Source organism: Podarcis tiliguerta (genome assembly GCF_965153285.1).
Source record: "Podarcis tiliguerta genome assembly, chromosome: 8".
NCBI classification, from domain to species: Eukaryota; Metazoa; Chordata; class Lepidosauria; order Squamata; family Lacertidae; genus Podarcis; species Podarcis tiliguerta.
In genome coordinates this window covers 78,417,393-78,434,166 of record NC_139541.1, presented here as the reverse complement: position 1 = coordinate 78,434,166, position 16,774 = coordinate 78,417,393, and the positions used below count along the sequence as shown (strand labels likewise).

Here is a 16,774-nt window from a genome sequence, read left to right as displayed (position 1 = left end):
AGAGCTGTTCGACAGTGGAATTTGCTGCCAAGGAGTATGGTGGAGTCTCCTTCTTTGGAGGTCTTTAAGCAGAGGCTTGACAACCATATGATTCTATGATTCTATGACTAAGTATGTACCGCTTTCAAATGGCTGCAATTAGGACCGATACTTCCCACCCCCCATTTTGGCTAATGTGCCCTGCTCCCCTTTAACAGCACACAAACTGAGCAGCCGGACTTTACTCTCCTTCATAGCAAATCTATGCTCTGCCGGCTCAGCAGCTGTGTGCCAAGCCCAACACGAAAAAGGCAGGAGCTGGGCCACACAAACACAGAATAACCTTAGTACCATTGGCAAGGGCTCATCCCCACTTGTCCCGCCGAATTGGAGCAAGTGCCGACCAGGTTTCCTCCGGACTGACATTTACTCTGATTTGGCACCAAAGAGCAGGTTTTCCGCGGGAAAGCAAGTTAAAATCGCTCCGATTTGTGCCTTCTAGGCCTGGGGCAAGTGGGAGCGTGGACGAGACCTCGGTGTTAGCGACATAAATTTGGACGGGGGACGGGAGGTCAAATTGCTAAGGTACCTTCAACATGAGGAGGGGAAAAGGGCGCAGCTGCCGGTCCTGTCGGGTTCCCCACTGTGTCCCCCACCTCCCCTGGCCCCTGTAACCTGAGATGGACTCCCCCTTTCTGCCAACATCATAGTCTAGAGTACATATCTGGCCTCAGGCTGGTGGTGTGGAGCATGACTGTCAATGCAGCCGTGAGACATACTCAGAGATGGGTCAGTCCAAACTCCCCCTGGAGGGGTTGATGGGGAACGAAGACCCTTGTGGCAAAAGCAGGGCAGTGGCTCATTTTGGGAGACGAGGAGGGTGTGCCTCAGCTTGCGGAGTCCTCCATGAATCCCCTCTCCTCAGAGACGGGAGTCGTCTTCCAAAGCTTGCAGGGACTGCACCAGTTGGGCCGCTTGTAACCTCCCCCCTCCCCCCCCCCGGCCACAACGAATAAGTCGCCTTGTCCCGTTCAGGCCCCTTCCTCGGTGGCGGCGCAGCTGGGGGCGTCCGTCAGTAGCCGGCTGCTCTCGTGAGGGGTGGGGCACATGACGTAGCGGCCCATGGCCTGAGGCTGGTGGACTTCGGCCGCCGTCACCGTGGGCTTGAGCGACTGGTTCTCCTTGGCCGGCGCTTCCTCGGGACCCAGACCCCCGACGGCACCCAGCTCCGCCTCTCCGGGGGCCACGCCGTCGTCCATGTTGACATAGAGGATCTCTTCCGGGTCCTTGGCCGGAGGGAGGGACTTCAGGATCTTCTCCAGCTCTTGGTGCAGGATTTCAAAGCTGGGGCGGTCGCGAGGGTTGAGGGCCCAGCAGCTCATCATCAGCTCGTACCTGCGCGGGTCCAAAAGAGATGTTATCTCAAGGGAACCTGGGATGCAGCATCCTTGGAAGTTACTTATAAAGGTACCCCTGCCCGTACGCGCCAGTCTTGACAGACTCTAGGGTTGTGCGCTCATCTCACTCTAGAGGCCGGGGGCCAGCGCTGTCCGGAGACACTTCCGGGTCACGTGGCCAGCGTGACATCGCTGCTCTGGCGAGCCAGCGCAGCACACACGGAAACACCGTTTACCTTCCCGCTAGTAAGCGGTCCCTATTTATCTACTTGCACCCGGGGGTGCTTTTGAACTGCTAGGTTGGCAGGCGCTGGGACCGAACGACGGGAGCGCACCCCGCCGCGGGGATTCGAACCGCCGACCATGCGATCAGCAAGTCCTAGGCACTGAGGTTTTACCCACAGCGCCACCCGCTGGGTACTTAATCTGCTGGGGATTTTACCATGCTTCAGAAGGGGAAGGAGAACTCGTTCTCTCTCTTGTTTATATCCCACCTTTTTTTACTTCCCCTCCTTAATTTATCCCTGTGAGGTAAAGGTAAAGGTAAAGGGACCCCTGACCATTAGAAGAGTTTGGATTTGATATCCCGCCTTTCACTCCCTTTAAGGAGTCTCAAAGCGGCTAACATTCTCCTTTCCCTTCCTCCCCCACAACAAACACTCTGTGAGGTGAGTGGGGCTGAGAAACTGTGACTGGCCCAAGGTCACCCAGCAGCTGCATGTGGAGGAGCGGAGACGCGAACCCGGTTACCCAGATTACGTGACTACCGCTCTTAACCACTACACCACACTGGCCAGTTGTGGTCCAGTTGTGGCTGACTCTGGGGTTGAGGCGCTCATCTCGCTTTACTGACTGAAGGAGCCGGTGTACAGCTTCCAGGTCATGTGGCCAGCATGACCAAGCCGCTTCTGGCGAAACCAGAGCAGCACACGGAAATGCTGTTTACCTTCCCGCTGGAGCGGTACCTATTTATCTACTTGCACTTTGAGGTGCTTTCGAACTGCTAGGTTGGCAGGAGCAGGGACTGAGCAACAGGAGCTCACCCTGTTGCGGGGATTCGAACCGCCGACCTTCTGATCGGCAAGTCCTAGGCTCTGTGGTTTAACCCACAGCACCACCCGCATCCCTGTGAGGTACGTGAGGTTGAAACACAGTGACTGAAGCAAGATCACCCATTCTGAACCATGACATGGGAAGGAGGATTATTGGTTTGTTTTTGTTTTTATTATGCATTGGGTGGTTTTTTATATAGTATTTTCCTGTTGGGAACCGTCCTGAGATCTACGGGTGAATGGCAGTATACAAATGTAATTTTAATAATAATAATAATAATAATAATAATAAATGACTCAGCAGGGATTCAAACCATGGTCTCTGAAATCCTAGACCAACACTGTAGCCCAAACCTAGGTTTCTCCAGCTGCTTCTAACTCACTGCGAGAAGCGAAGTTACAGGGAACTAGGCAGAAGGCCTTCTCGGTGGTGGCACCCGCCCTGTGGAACGCCCTCCCACCAGATGTCAAGGAAATAAACAACTATCTGACTTTTAGAAGACATCTGAAGGCAGCCCTTTTTAGGGGAATTTTTAATGTGTGACATTCTAATGTATTTTTAGTATTTTGTTGGAAGCCCCCCAGAGTGGCTTGGGATACCCAGCCAGATGGGCAGGGTATAAATAATAAATTTATTATTATTATTATTATTATTATTATTATTACTACTACTACTACTACTACAACTCCTGTCATCCCTGACCACTGGTCCTGCTAGCTAGGGATGATGGGTGTTGTAGTCCAAAAACAGCTGGAGACCCAAGTCTTCTCTAACCGCTATGTTATAGCAGCTCCGGATTGTGGATGAGTTCAAGATTAATATCAGAGCTGCTCAGGGACCTTGACATTTTGTAACGGAGGTCTTAATTTGAGCTGGGGGCGGCGGGTCAACCCTGGAACCCGTTTTCAGTTGCTATGGTTGTAGGGTGAAAAAATTGAATTTGCTTGCCCGCTGAGTGAGCATAGTCACATTCCTAAGGCTGAGAGAGCCAGTGGTGGGATGTCATGAAATTATTTTTTGCAACAATGCAGCCCCCTCTACAGTCCGGGCTTACTGATCATAAGGCAGAAAACCTCATTGGCTATGCTGCACAGCATCATGGGAAGACTGAGGAAGGAGACGCCACCCAAGATTTGAAAAAGCAGTGGTGATGCTTACAGGCCATCCAGGCAGTCGATTGGCTGCTTGAGTCGGTTGCCCTGACGAAGGTAGTCATAGATCTCACTGTTTTCCACACCTGGGTACGGCGTCTGGCCTCGCGTCGCGATCTCCCACATAGTAACGCCGAACGACCACTGCAGGAAAGAAGTCAGAAAGAGGAAGTTAGATGCTGCTGGCCAAGCACAAAATTCAGCTTCTCCCATTGGCAGAGGCTGCCTGTCCTGTTTCACCGCCTGAGGCAAAATGGCCGCCCTCCCGCCTCGCTTGCTAGGGTCGTGCGGCGGTGGCGGCCGGCGAGATTTTGTGAGACCGCTGCTGCTGCTTCACCTCACTTCTCTGGCAGTAGGGGTGAGCGTGACAGGTGACTCAGTCTGCCTCATGGGCAGGCCAGCTCTGTCCATTGGTAGACAGGAACAGAAGCCAATTTAGGAGGACACAGAAGCTGGTCTTCTCATTGGCCTGTTCAGGAGGAGGGTGGGATCAAAGGCTTCCCCAATTGGCTGCTCACCACGTCGCTCTTGATGGTGTAAACACGGTCGGCCAGACTCTCAATGGCGATCCACTTGACAGGCATTTTGGAGATGCGGCCTTGCCGGTAATAATCGCCGTTGTAGATTTTCTTAGAGAGGCCAAAGTCAGCCACACAAGCCGTCATGCTCTCGTTCAGCCTGTTGGGTACAGAAGCCACGTGTGAATGTGTGGGTTGCTCATGGGAGAGACGGATGTGAGATTGTCAAAAGCCGTGGATCAAAGTTTGAATTAGAGATATTAAGTAACGATTCTAAAATTTTGGATATAATGTACAGCTGAGTGATTGGGTAAAATTATGGAAAGAAGGTTTAAAATTTACTGCATGCAATGCCCTAAAAGAAGATGTGATGAAAATGATGTATAGATGGTATATAACACCTGTCAAGTTAGCGAAAATGTATAAAGTCAGTAATAAATGTTGGAAATATAAAGAAAAAGAGGGAACATTTTATCACATGTGGTGGGAATGTAAAAAGGTGAAATGCTTCTGGGAGATGATATATAATGCGATGAAAAAAATGTTGAAATATACACTCATAAAGAAACCAGAAGCATTTTTACTGGGGATTGTGGGGAGTGATATAAATAGAAAGGAATGCAAGCTCTTCTTATATGCAATAACAGCAGCAAGAATATTACCGACCCAAACATGGAAGCAAGAAGAATTACTGATTGAAGAATGGAGAATGAAGTTAACGGACTATGCAGAACTAGATAAACTAACAGGAAGGATTCGAAACCGGCGAGACCAGAAATTCACGGAAGACTGGAGTAAATTTACGGACTATTTGAAAAGTATTTGTGAAGATCAGACGACGTTTGTAGGTTTGCAAGAAGTTTTGTAAGGAGTATTATTGGAAGTATTGCAAAAATGGAGAAGGGGGAGGATGATTTGTTAAGAGATGTAAAGGCAATATCAAGTTAAGAAATGCATAAGAAGTGGTTAAAATGGTGGATCATCAGAGGTGCTGATGGAAGTCCAAAAAGATTGTATAAGTGATAAGTTTTGTGGTACATTTTATAATTTATATGTTAAAAATCAATTAAAATATATATTATTAAAAAAAAGAGATTGTCAAAAGCCACTACAGTGGTGCCTCGCAAGACGAAAAGAATCCGTTCTGTGAGTCTCTTCGTCTTGCGGTTTTTTCGTCTTGCGAAGCAAGCCCATTAGCGGATTAGCGCTATTAGCGGTTTAGCGGCTATTAGCGGCTATTAAAGGCTTAAGGGATTAGCGGATTAGCTGCTAAAAGGCTATTAGCAGTTTAGTGCCTTAGAAAAAGGGGGTGGGGAGCGGAAAAAAACCCCCAAGAATCGCAAGACATTTTCGTCTTGCGAAGCAAGCCCATAGAGAATGGTTTTCCGTCTTGCGAGGCATTCGTCTTGCGGGGCACCACTGTAATCTGTGCATCCTTGAAATCCCCTCTTCCATCATCTCTTGCGTCACACAAACTCACATGCAATTGCGGGCGGCGAGATCACGGTGTATGAAGTTCTTGCTACTGAGATACTCCATCCCGCTAGCAATGTCCGTCATGAATTTGACCAGCGTCTGTGTGGGCAGGTACTGGAAGATGAGGAAAGCACAACGATCAGACACAAGCAGTGGGTGGGCTGCAGGCACCTCAATGTTTAACTCTCTTTCCCCTGTAAGAGGAGAGGCCCACTGGACTCCTGTGTGGAGGACCCAGGATCCAGCGGGTTCCCTTCACCTTCCCTTTGTCCCCCTCTAGTGGTCATTCTCTGTGTTACAGCTCGTTTGTTTGTTCATTAAACCGCCATATTGCTCCATAGCAAAGCTCTTGGAGAGGCTCGTATTGAAACAGGAAACCAAAACAAGTCTAGCAATAAAATGTATAAAAAGCACTTTATATGCATACTGAAAAATAAAACACACGCAAGGATTAAAATTCCCCAGTTAAAAACCCTAGTTCAAATAAAAGGAAACCAGCCCTCCCGATTTCAGGCCAAGAGGCCTGACATTTGATTCCCATACTCTCCAACACCTCAGTAACAAAATCTGAGACACAATCTTCCAGGATGCTATCTTCCCTTTTTTTCTTGCGAGAGAACGGCCGACATCTTGGATGCCACGATCTTGTGCGATTTTGCACCACAATCCAGAGAGCCAGTGTGGTGTAGTGGTTAAGAGCGGTAGTCTCGTAATCCGGGGAACCGGGTTCGCGTCTCCGCTCCTCCACATGCAGCTGCTGGGTGAGGTGACCTTGGTGGGCTAGTCACACTTCTCTGAAGTCTCTCAGCCCCACTCACCTCACAGAGTGTTTGTTGTGGGGGAGGAAGGGAAAGGAGAATGTTAGCCGCTTTGAGACTCCTTAAAGGGAGTGAAAGGCGGGATATCAAATCCAAACTCTTCTTCTTCTTCCCCTCCAGTGCTTTTTTCGGGAGCGGCACGCAATAACACATGTTTTGGGGTGCCACGTGACACTGTGGCCCTGAAAAAGCACTTTTCTGAGGGTGGGGGGATTGAGGTGCAAAATTGTGCAAGATCATCACGGCGTCCAAAGTGGCCGCCATTCTCATGAGAAAAAAACCAGGATGTCTCAATTTTTCCAGGACACCTGTGCAGTATGGATTCCCCGCAATCTCACGGGGCGACGCTACATACCACCGGGCTCTCGCCAAGCCGGGAGTACAACAGGAAGCTGTGCAGGTCTCCATGTTTCATGAAGGGGAGGATGACAACCGGGGAGGGGTATCCTTCGCTCTCTGTGTTCTGCAGGCAAACTCCTGAGGGAAGAGAAAGAGTGTGAGTTTCTCAGTGGGCAACAGAGAAGACACGAGAATCAATGGCCAACAAGGACCAAAGCAGAAGAGAGTGCTCATGCGCTCGTGTCTTGCTTGTGGGTTTCTCACAGGTGCTGGGTTGGTCGTTGTGAGGAGTAGGTGCTGGACCAGTGGGCTATTGGCCCACATCTCCTGATGTTCTTACATTCTTTACTCTTTGTTATGTACTGAGTTGAATAGGATCCAATCTGCAGCAGTCTGATTGGTCCCAGAACAATAGGATCCAAAATGCAGCAGTCTGATTGGTCCTCGAACAATAGGATTCAGAATGCAGCAGTCTGATTGGTCCTAGAACAATGCAGCAGTCTAATTGGTTGGCAGGAACCACCCAATCATGCTCCAGATATAAGTGAATCCACAACCTGATTGGCTTACAGTAGAATTCCAGAATTAGCCAATCATGTGCAGCCCACTGTGTAAATAATGTATATAAAGCAGATACTTTGAGGGGACATTCACTCATTCCTCCTCACCACTATGAGCTGAATAAAGAGCATGAAATCACTTTGTGACTCTGAGTATATTTCACTCTTTCTACCTCAGCTTGTGGCAAGTTGTGCAGGCCTGGCCGTGCCACATGTGTACAACCTGTGATTCTCATGGTCCAGTATACCTGAAGGAGCATCTCCACCCCCATTGTTCTGCCCGGACACTGAGATCCAGCGCCGAGGGCCTTCTGGCGGTTCCCTCCTTGCGAGAAGCCAAGTTACAGGGAACCAGGCAGAGGGCCTTCTCGGTAGTGGCCCCCACCCTGTGGAACGCCCTCCCATAAGATGTGAAGGAAATAAGCAGCTATCTTATTTTTAAAAGATATCTGAAGGCAGCCCTGTTTAGGGAAGTTTCTAATATTTAATGCTGTATTGTTTTTAACACTCGATTGGGAGCCCCCCAGAGTGGCTGGGGTATAAATAATAAGTTATTATTATTAACCATAGACTTGGAAGGGACACCAAAGGTCATCGAAGTCCAACCCCCTGCAATGCAGGAATCTCAGCTAAAGCATCCGTGACAGATGGCCACCCAACCTCTGCTTAAAGACTTCCAAGGAAGGACAGTCCACAACCTCCCGAGGGAGACCGTTCCACTGCTGAATGGCTCTTAAAGGTAAAGGTAAAGGTACCCCTGCCCGTACGGGCCAGTCTTGACAGACTCTAGGGTTGTGCGCTCATCTCACTCTAGAGGCCGGGAGCCAGCGCTGTCCGCAGACACTTCCGGGTCACGTGGCCAGCGTGACAAGCTGCATCTGGCGAGCCAGCGCAGCACACGGAACGCCGTTTACCTTCCCGCTAGAAAGCGGTACCTATTTATCTACTTGCACCCAGGAGTGCTTTCGAACTGCTAGGTTGGCAGGCGCTGGGACCGAGCGACGGGAGTGCACCCCGCCGCGGGGATTCGAACTGCCGACCTTTTGATCGGCATGTCCTAGGCGCTGAGGCTTTAAACCACAGCACCACCCGCGTCCTTAGTCTTAGCCTTCCTGAATTCTTACTGCTTCCTGCATTTCAGGGGCATGGACCAGATGGACCTTCCGACTCTACAATTCTATAATTCTAAAGAGTGAGAGAGGTGAAAAAAGGAAGACACGGAGGGGGAGGGAGCCTCCCCTCTCAAACTTGCACACCATCTGGAAGCCCCCTCCCCATGTCCCACACCTGCCCCCAACCCCCCAAAGTCTTTGCCCGTGAGAACATCCTCTTTGGGGGTCCTCTTACCCGGCAGAACACTCTCTTGGTGCGCCTTGTGCCTGAGAATTATTTTTACTGTGTTCCTCCTTAATGTGAACCAGAGAGGGAGAAGGGGCTGTAGGGGAGAGTCGCAAACCAGCATCAGCTGAGCTTCCACCCACCCCCTCTGTGGACTGTCAGAGCTCCCAGCATCCTTGCCAACATCTGTTTTCCCAAGAAGTCTTTTTTTCCTCCGCCCCCTCACTTGGAGTCCTGTTCCCCGGGGATGATGCGTCCATTCTGCCTCCCTGCCTCCCCCCACAACCACCATCTAAAGGCCGTTTCCTCTCTTCTGGTTTTTCCCAGGCTGCAGCCTGCGGAATCTGCCCTAAATGGAATGGCCGAATGTGCTACTTCTCGGGACGGCAATAATAATAATAATAATAATAATAATAATAATATATCCTGCCCATCTGACTGGTTTGCCCCAGCCACTCTGGGCAGCGTCCCACAAAGTACAGTGGTGCCTCGCAAGACGAAATTAATTCGTTCTGCGAGTTTTTCCGTCTTGTGAATTTTTCGTCTTGCGAAGCACGGTTTCCCATAGGAAATGCATTGACGGTTTCCCATAGGAATGCATTGACGGTTTTAAGAAAAAGGCGCAAGACGTTTTCGTCTTGCGAAGCAAGCCCATAGGGAAATTCATCTTGCGAAGCAACTCAAAAAACAAAAAACTCTTTCGTCTTGCGAGTTTTTCGTCTTGCGAGGCATTCGTCTTGCAAGGTACCACTGTACAGTGGTACCTCGGGTTACAGACGCTTCAGGTTACAGACTCCGCTAACCCAGAAATAGTGCTTCAGGTTAAGAACTTTGCTTCAGGATGAGAACAGAAATTGTGCGGAGGCGGTGCGAGGCCCCATTAGCTAAAGTGGTGCTTCAGGTTAAGAACAGTTTCAGGTTAAGAACGGACCTCCAGAACGAATTAAGTTCTTAACCTGAGGTACCACTGTATTGAAGAAAAACATAGCGAAACACCAGACATTAAAAACTTCCCAACCCAGGGCTGTTTCAGATATCTACAGAAGGTCATATAATTGTTTATCTCCTTGACATCTGACGGGAGGGCGTTCCACAGGGAGGGTGCCACTACCGAGAAGGCCCTCTGCCTGGTTCCCTACGACCTCACTTCTTGCAGGGAAGAAACCGGCAGAAGACCCTCAGAGCTGGGCCTCAGCGTATAAGCCCTGGCTAGCAATGGCTACCAGCTGCGACAGCTATGCTTTGCCTCCACAGAGGCCGCAATGATTCCAAATATATGCTCCTGGAAGTCACAGGAAGGGGGAAAGAGCTCTGGGTGGCCGCTGTGAGTGCAGGATGCTGGATTAGACGGGTCACTGGCCTGATCCAGAAGGACAATTCTCATGTTCTTACACAAATCTGGTTCTTCAGGCTACACACCAAAAAACCTAGCCCAGGCATCATATGTCGGGCAGAGGAATCAATGGCTTAATGTCCCAGAATGCTCTGGGGCAGTACCACACACAACCTGGAGGAACTTAGGGGTAATGATAGTGGAGAGGGTGAGTGGGGGTAACTCATAAGTTGCCCCCCCCACCACTGAAAGTATTAACTCTTCACATGCCATGGCTAAGAAGTGGCGCATGCGCACACATAGCTCACCAATCAGTTTCATGACGTTAGGGTGGTCAAAGTCCTTCATGCAGACGGCTTCGCTGAGGAAATCCTCCATCTCGCTGCGGGTGCAGATGGCAACTGTGAGGAGGAAAAGTAAGGTCGGTGGCATGAGATGGGCTTTGGGAACATGCCAGGGGGTCAGGCAGTGAAAACTGTTTTCCATGCCCGGGTGTCGATGCAGAACGTTGGAAGCAGTGACGAAGAATGAGAGCACCTTTGAGCGTATGAAGGGTGCTCAGCCACGTCTGGCGGTGGTATTCAGGTCAAGGGGACATAGGAAATTGCATTTTCAAAGGCAAAAGGCAGAGAGTATGGAGAGGTTTCTATCATGGGCGAGCAGGCCCAATTTACGTTGTTTTTTCAATGCAGAAGAAAAGGAAAGAAGGCCTCTGGGCACGTGCAGAGTGATGTTTCTTCATTGCTAGTATAATCCCAACCTGCCCCAGCGTGACCAGGATGAAACCACCCCCTCCACCTCCACTGCTACTTACTTTTCATGGTCTTAACGGCAACCTTAAGGACCGCTCCATCTTGGCTGAGTTGCCCCTCCATTACGGAGCCAAATTCCCCTGCAGAGACAAAGAAGAAGAGGAGGAAAAGCCCTATGAGCAAGAGAGAGCAAATGCCAAATCACGCCAGGTAGAAATTGGGAGTAGATCAGGCCAAATGGAGTTCATGTAAGAAAATGCCTGTGATTTTAACCCAGGCTTGAAACAACCTGGTCACCTGCAGCGAACAGAAAACTCCTCCTAGGTAACCAGGCAGGGGGGGGGGTATACCATTAAATTTGACTCAGAGTAGACCTGTTGAAATGAATGGACCTGAGTCATGTTGTTTCATTTCAGCATAACTTCAAGCAAAACTTAGTTAAATACCACATATACATATACATATACATATACATATACATATACATATACATATACATATACACACACATACATATAGATAGATGATAGATAGATAGATAGATGATAGATAGATAGATGATAGATAGATAGATAGATAGATAGATACACAGTGGTGCCTCGCAAGACGAAATTAATTCGTTCTGCGAGTTTTTTCGTTCTACGAGTATTTTCGTCTTGCGAAGCACCAATATGTATTGACGGTTTCCCATAGGAATGCATTGGCGGTTTAAAAAAAAAAGGCGCAAGACGTTTCGTCTTGCGAAGCAAGCCCATAGGGAAATCCGTCTTGCGAAGCAACTCAGAAAACGGAAAACTCTTTTGTCTTGCGAGTTTTTCGTCTTCCAAGGCATTCGTCTTGTGGGGCACCACTGTATATATATATATGTATATATATATATATTCATATATTCTCTCCAGTGATTCTTCTTTTCTTTTTAGGTTGCCTGTGATTAATCTAGTCATGCCAGCTAGTATACCATTTTTGTTGGCCTGGATTTTTTTCCCCTGGAGGCTCCATTTTAACCGCCGTACAACTTTGCACTGTCCTGATTTCATGTAGGAAATATAAACACAGACGATGCGAAGCAAGCGTTAGGTACTGAGTAGCTCTTGTGTCCAAGAACAAGGAAATCCAGGGGTGGGTGGGAACATTCTGATAACGCCAAAACCATTTGTGCGCCGTTGGGAAGTCGGCAGCCAATACCCATAAGAGCAAAACCGCAAATATTTATAGATAAGTGAAAACACAGCGTTGGTAACCATGCCTCCCCTTTCAAACCGGGCAGCGTTTACACGGTTTGGGTTATAATTAGCACAGCGCATCACTGACATGTGGGATGCAGTGCTGCCAGATGTGCTGGTGGTGGCAAATGGCCTCAGCTGCTTTAAATTAGAAAGCGAGATAAGGTTTGTGGAGGAGAGCAGTCCAGCAGCAAAAAAAAAATGAAGCTTGCATGTTCAGGTGCAGTGTACCAGGCTTCTGGGACGCGGGTGACGCTGTGGGTTAAACCACTGAGCCGATCAGAAGGTCGGCGGTTTGAATCCCCACGATGGGGTGAGCTCCCGTTGCTCAGTCCCTGCTCCTGCCAACCTAGCAGTTTGAAAGCACATCAAAGTGCAAGTAGATAAATAGGTACCACTCCGGCGGGAAGGTAAACAGCGTTTCCGTGCGCTGCTCTGGTTCGCCAGAAGCGGCTTCATCATGCTGGCCACTTGACCCGGAAGCTGTACGCCGGCTCCCTCGGCCAATAAAGCGAGGTGAGCACCGCAACCCCAGAGTCGGTCACGACTGGACCTAATGGTCAGGGGTCCCTTTACCTTTACTTTTACCAGACTTCTAGTAGGAAGAGGAAGTTCTTTTGGATAGGGTGCAAGCCAGAGGATGGGCGGGGGAGGGGGGCGAGTCTACCCTTCATCCCCCCCCCAACAAAAAGCTGCAAGATGGCAAAAGAGGTCCTTGATCTAAAATATCCAACTCTAAAGAAGGGTCATGTGGGCTTTGCCCTGGCAGCAGCAGAGGCCTCTGTCTGGATAGGAAAAGCAGGCAGGTGGGAAATTCATTTCCCCTGTTTCTCCCGGGGCAGAAGAACATGAGCTATGTAAGAGCTTCAGCAAGCCACGTGAACTTTTGGAAGCGCCGACGGCTGACATTTCGGGACCAGATCAGACTTTCCGTGTCTGACTCACTCAGGCTGCTGCCTTATGAAATATCTGGGGTGTTCTAGGGATAGGTGTAAGACATGAGATTTGTGGGTTGTTGTTTTTAAAAGGGTTCGGAGCCTGCAAACATTTGCTCAGTGATCCCCTCTCTCCCAGTTCTCGAAATTTAGCAACAGAATTAGGAAGAAATGCAATGAAAGGAAAGGAAGCGGGGAGAACAGCCTTTGAACCAGGGTGCTAGTAATCCGTTTCCAACACTGGGCTTCAGCCTAGGCAAAAGGGGAGCAAGAACAAACAGCAGAAGGCTTCTGAGCATGCGCAGAGTGCCTTTCCTGCTTCCACACCAGCCTACTCCTCCATCTGAGGGGTTTGAGATTAGGGCTTTGTGGGCAGATCAAGTCAAGCTGTGAGCCTCAGGAAGTCTTCCTGTAAGAATGGATCTCTGCAAATTTTTGTGCTAGAGAAAAGTGATACTCCCAGCTGCCAAGGGAAACACAGAATGCTAGAACTGGATGTACTGTTTTACTTAATTCCCCCCCAAACTGGCTGCCAACCTCTTTCTCTCCCCTGTCCTCCCCTCCCTGCCTTTTCTCAGTTATTGTTGTTTAGTCGTTCAGTCCTGTCCGACTCTTCGTGACCCCCTGGACCAGAGCACGCCAGGCACTCCTGTCTTCCACTGCCACCCGCAATTTGGTCAGATTCATGTTTGTAGCTTCGAGAACACTGTCCAACGATCTCGTCCTCTGTCGTCCCCTTCTCCTTGTGCCCTCCATCTTTCCCAGCATCAGGGTCTTTTCCAGGGAGTCTTCTCTTCTCATGAGGTGGCCAAAGTATTGGAGCCTCAGCTTCAGGATCTGTCCTTCCAGTGAGCACTCAGGGCTGATTTCCTTCAGAATGGAGAGGTTTGATCTTCTTGCAGTCCATGGGACTCTCAAGAGTCTCCTCCAGCACCAGAATTCAAAAGCGTCAATTCTTCGGCGATCAGCCTTCTTTATGGTCCAGCTCTCACTTCCATACATCACTACTGGGAAAACCATGGCTTTAACTATACGGACCTTTGTTGGCAATTCTCAGTTATTAGTTCCTAATAATATTTGCTTCTTGTCATCTCTGTGCTTTGGATCCTGTCTTGATGTTGCCCATAGCACCCTGGTTGATTTTATTTTATGTACAAATCACATTTAACCTGCTCTCTTTTGAAGGGGTGTCCTATCCGTGTCTGGTTTAAAGGCAGAGAACCATGAACAGAGAGGGCAGAAACTTAAACCATACATATAAATCTGCATATGCAAATCGGCATCCTGTTATGTCCTCTCTTTTCTTTGCATAAATGACAAGTAAAGAAAATACAGGTTCCTGTGATGGTGAAAAATTCTTACAACCTCCCACCCTCAGATAGGATGACCTAGACGTCTGAAGTAAGGGTTAGCAACTGCCAGCCATCAGGCTGCATCCAACACCCAGGGAAGGTTGACCCTCCACATGCCAATCTAGAAGCAAAAAATTAGGAATTTTCTGGAGGTAGAAAAAGTAAGAATTTGCCAGTAAACTGCTTTTAAGAATTAGCTAGAAGGCTAATTTAGACTTGCCCCTGCTCTGCCACTTTCCCCTGCAGAAACCCCATCGGAGGAAACACCATTCCCCCGGATTGTCCTTTGCTTCAATTTATTGCTAAAGATTGAGTTTTCCCAGGGAAAGCTGCAGGGCAAGGGCAAAACCGCTCAGACCCGTGCCTAGAACATGCTGGACAAGTGGGAAACCTGTGTTTTGTAAGTCTGGATGGAGCCCCAAGTGTCTCCAAGAAAATTAGTTGCTGAGCTGAGATCTCAGGGGCTTCCTGGCACACTTGATGGCTTCAGAAGTGGATTGGGCAGACTCATAAGAGGACAAGGCTATCGACGGCAACTAACTACAGTGGTGCCTCGCAAGACGAAATTAATTCGTTCCGCAAGTTTTTTCGTTGAGCGAGTTTTTTCGTCTTGTGAAGCACCACCGCAGTTGAACACTAACAATGGCGGGGAGGGGTAGGCAGAAGCAGGGCAGCTGCCGCAGCCGGTACCTCAGACTCACCCGCGTGTTGTGGCCACCGCGCGACGCGGCTGCTGGAGGGCGGCGGGGCTCAGGAGCGCGACTCTGGCTGCAACGCTGGCTGCTGGCGCCAACGGCTCTCTCAGAGGAGCGCGCGAGGGCGGTGGGCAGCGGCGCGAGGCAGCTGGAAGGTCGGCCATCAGCTGGAAGGTCGGAGGGAGCTGGAGGAGCCGTCAGCCGGAAGGTGGGAGGGAGCCGGAGGAGCGGGGAAGCGAGCGTGCATGCAGTGACCGTCGCCATGACAGGAGAGGCAGGGCTGTTTCGTCTAGCGAAGCAAGCCCTTAGGAAAATCCGTCTTGCAAAGCACCTCAGAAAACGAAAAACCCTTTCGTCTAGCGGGTTTTTCGTCTTCCGAGGCATTCGTCTTGCGGGGTACCACTGTACTATTGGCTGTGATCTGCTACTCGTGTTGGGAGGCCGAATGCCCTCTGTATGCCCGCTGCTGAGAATCGCATGGAGGGAGAATGCGATTGGCTTCCCGTTGGGCCACTGTGAGATGAGCTGGTGGGACCAGATGGGCGTTTGTCCTGTCACAACAGGGCTCTTATATTCGGACTCTCTGGGCGGATGCTGAGGGGAAGGGCTGCAGCCCATGTGGTAGAGCATCTACATGGGGCTACCTTTGAAGGTGACCCGGAAACTACAATTAATCCAGAATGCGGCAACTAGACTGGTGACTGGGAGTGGCTGCTAATACCATATAACACCAGTCCTGAAAGACCTACATTGGCTCCCAGTACGTTTCCGGGCACAACTCAAAGTGTTGGTGCTGACCTTTAAAGCCCTAAATGGCCTCGGTCCAGTATAGCTGAAGGAGCGTCTCCAGCCCGGATACTGAGGTCCAGCGCCGAGGGCTTTCTAGCGGTTCCCTCACTGCGAGAAGCAAAGTTACAGGGAACGAGGCAGAGGGCCTTCTCGGTAATGGCACCCACCCTGTGGAATGCCCTCCCACCAGATGTCAAAGAAATAAACAACTATTTGACTTTTAGAAGACATCTGAAGGGAGCCCTGCTTAAGGAAGCTTTTAATATTTGATGAATTATTGTATTTTAATATTTCGCTGGAACATAGTTGTCAACCTTCCCTTTTTTTGGCGGGAAATTCCCTTATTCCAGCGCCATTTCCCGCTGCTATCCCGGATTGTTAGATATCCCGTAGACTGTCCCCAGGACAGGTGAGGCTGCTGATCCCTTATTTTCGAGGTTGCTGATCCCTCCTTTTCAAATCTGAAAGTTGACAGCTATGTGCTGGAAGCCGCCCAGAGTGGCTGGGGAAACCCAGCCAGATAGGCGGGGTATAAATAATATATTATTATTAATTTTATTATTACGCATCTGCTTTTCAAGCAGAAGGTCCCAGGTTCAATCCTGCTTGAAACGCCGATGATCCGCTACTGGTCTGCACAGACAATGCTAAGTGAGATGGACCAGCGGCCTGGCTCTGTGTTAAGCCTGCTTCCTCTAGTTCCTCTGAGGCTGTGCAAGTCAAGTCCCCGCTTCCAGAAAAAGGGCAGCCACAAAAAAGAGAGAGGCACAGGGTGGAAATGTTCAAGGGGGAACATATGTGCCATAGCCAGGGGCCTTTCCATCTCTGCTTTCCATATGCTTCCAAACTAATCCCAGCTGCGCTTAGAGGAAACTTTTTTGCGGAGCTGAGGCAGAAACGTTGCCAGTCCTCCGACCCAAATGAGCAAAACAGCCCTCCGTCCTTCGGCGTTTCTGCAGCAAGAAAACTAGGCCGAAGCGCTTCTGGGCTGTTCATCCTGCACTTGATGTTATATGTTACTGATTATCCTGGCTACGTTAGAAACAAGGCCTTGACGTTTAATCAG

General features: G+C 49.6%; 1 protein-coding gene across 3 annotated transcripts in view; it reads right to left on the bottom strand.

The window, feature by feature from the left end:
- Positions 1 to 821: 821 nt before the first annotated feature.
- The window catches only part of AXL (AXL receptor tyrosine kinase), a 75,618-nt gene continuing 59,665 nt past the window's right edge, over positions 822 to 16,774 (bottom strand). For all 3 annotated transcript variants that reach the window (XM_083454993.1, XM_083454994.1, XM_083454995.1), the window contains 7 exons: positions 10,777 to 10,854; positions 10,271 to 10,363; positions 6,748 to 6,869; positions 5,579 to 5,688; positions 4,099 to 4,258; positions 3,588 to 3,724; positions 822 to 1,374 (listed from right to left, as the gene is read on the bottom strand). In XM_083454993.1, coding sequence (XP_083311119.1) covers positions 1,011 to 1,374; positions 3,588 to 3,724; positions 4,099 to 4,258; positions 5,579 to 5,688; positions 6,748 to 6,869; positions 10,271 to 10,363; positions 10,777 to 10,854 — 1,064 coding nt within the window. In that variant the 3' untranslated portion in view covers positions 822 to 1,010. The remainder of the gene's footprint in view (positions 1,375 to 3,587; positions 3,725 to 4,098; positions 4,259 to 5,578; positions 5,689 to 6,747; positions 6,870 to 10,270; positions 10,364 to 10,776; positions 10,855 to 16,774) is intronic.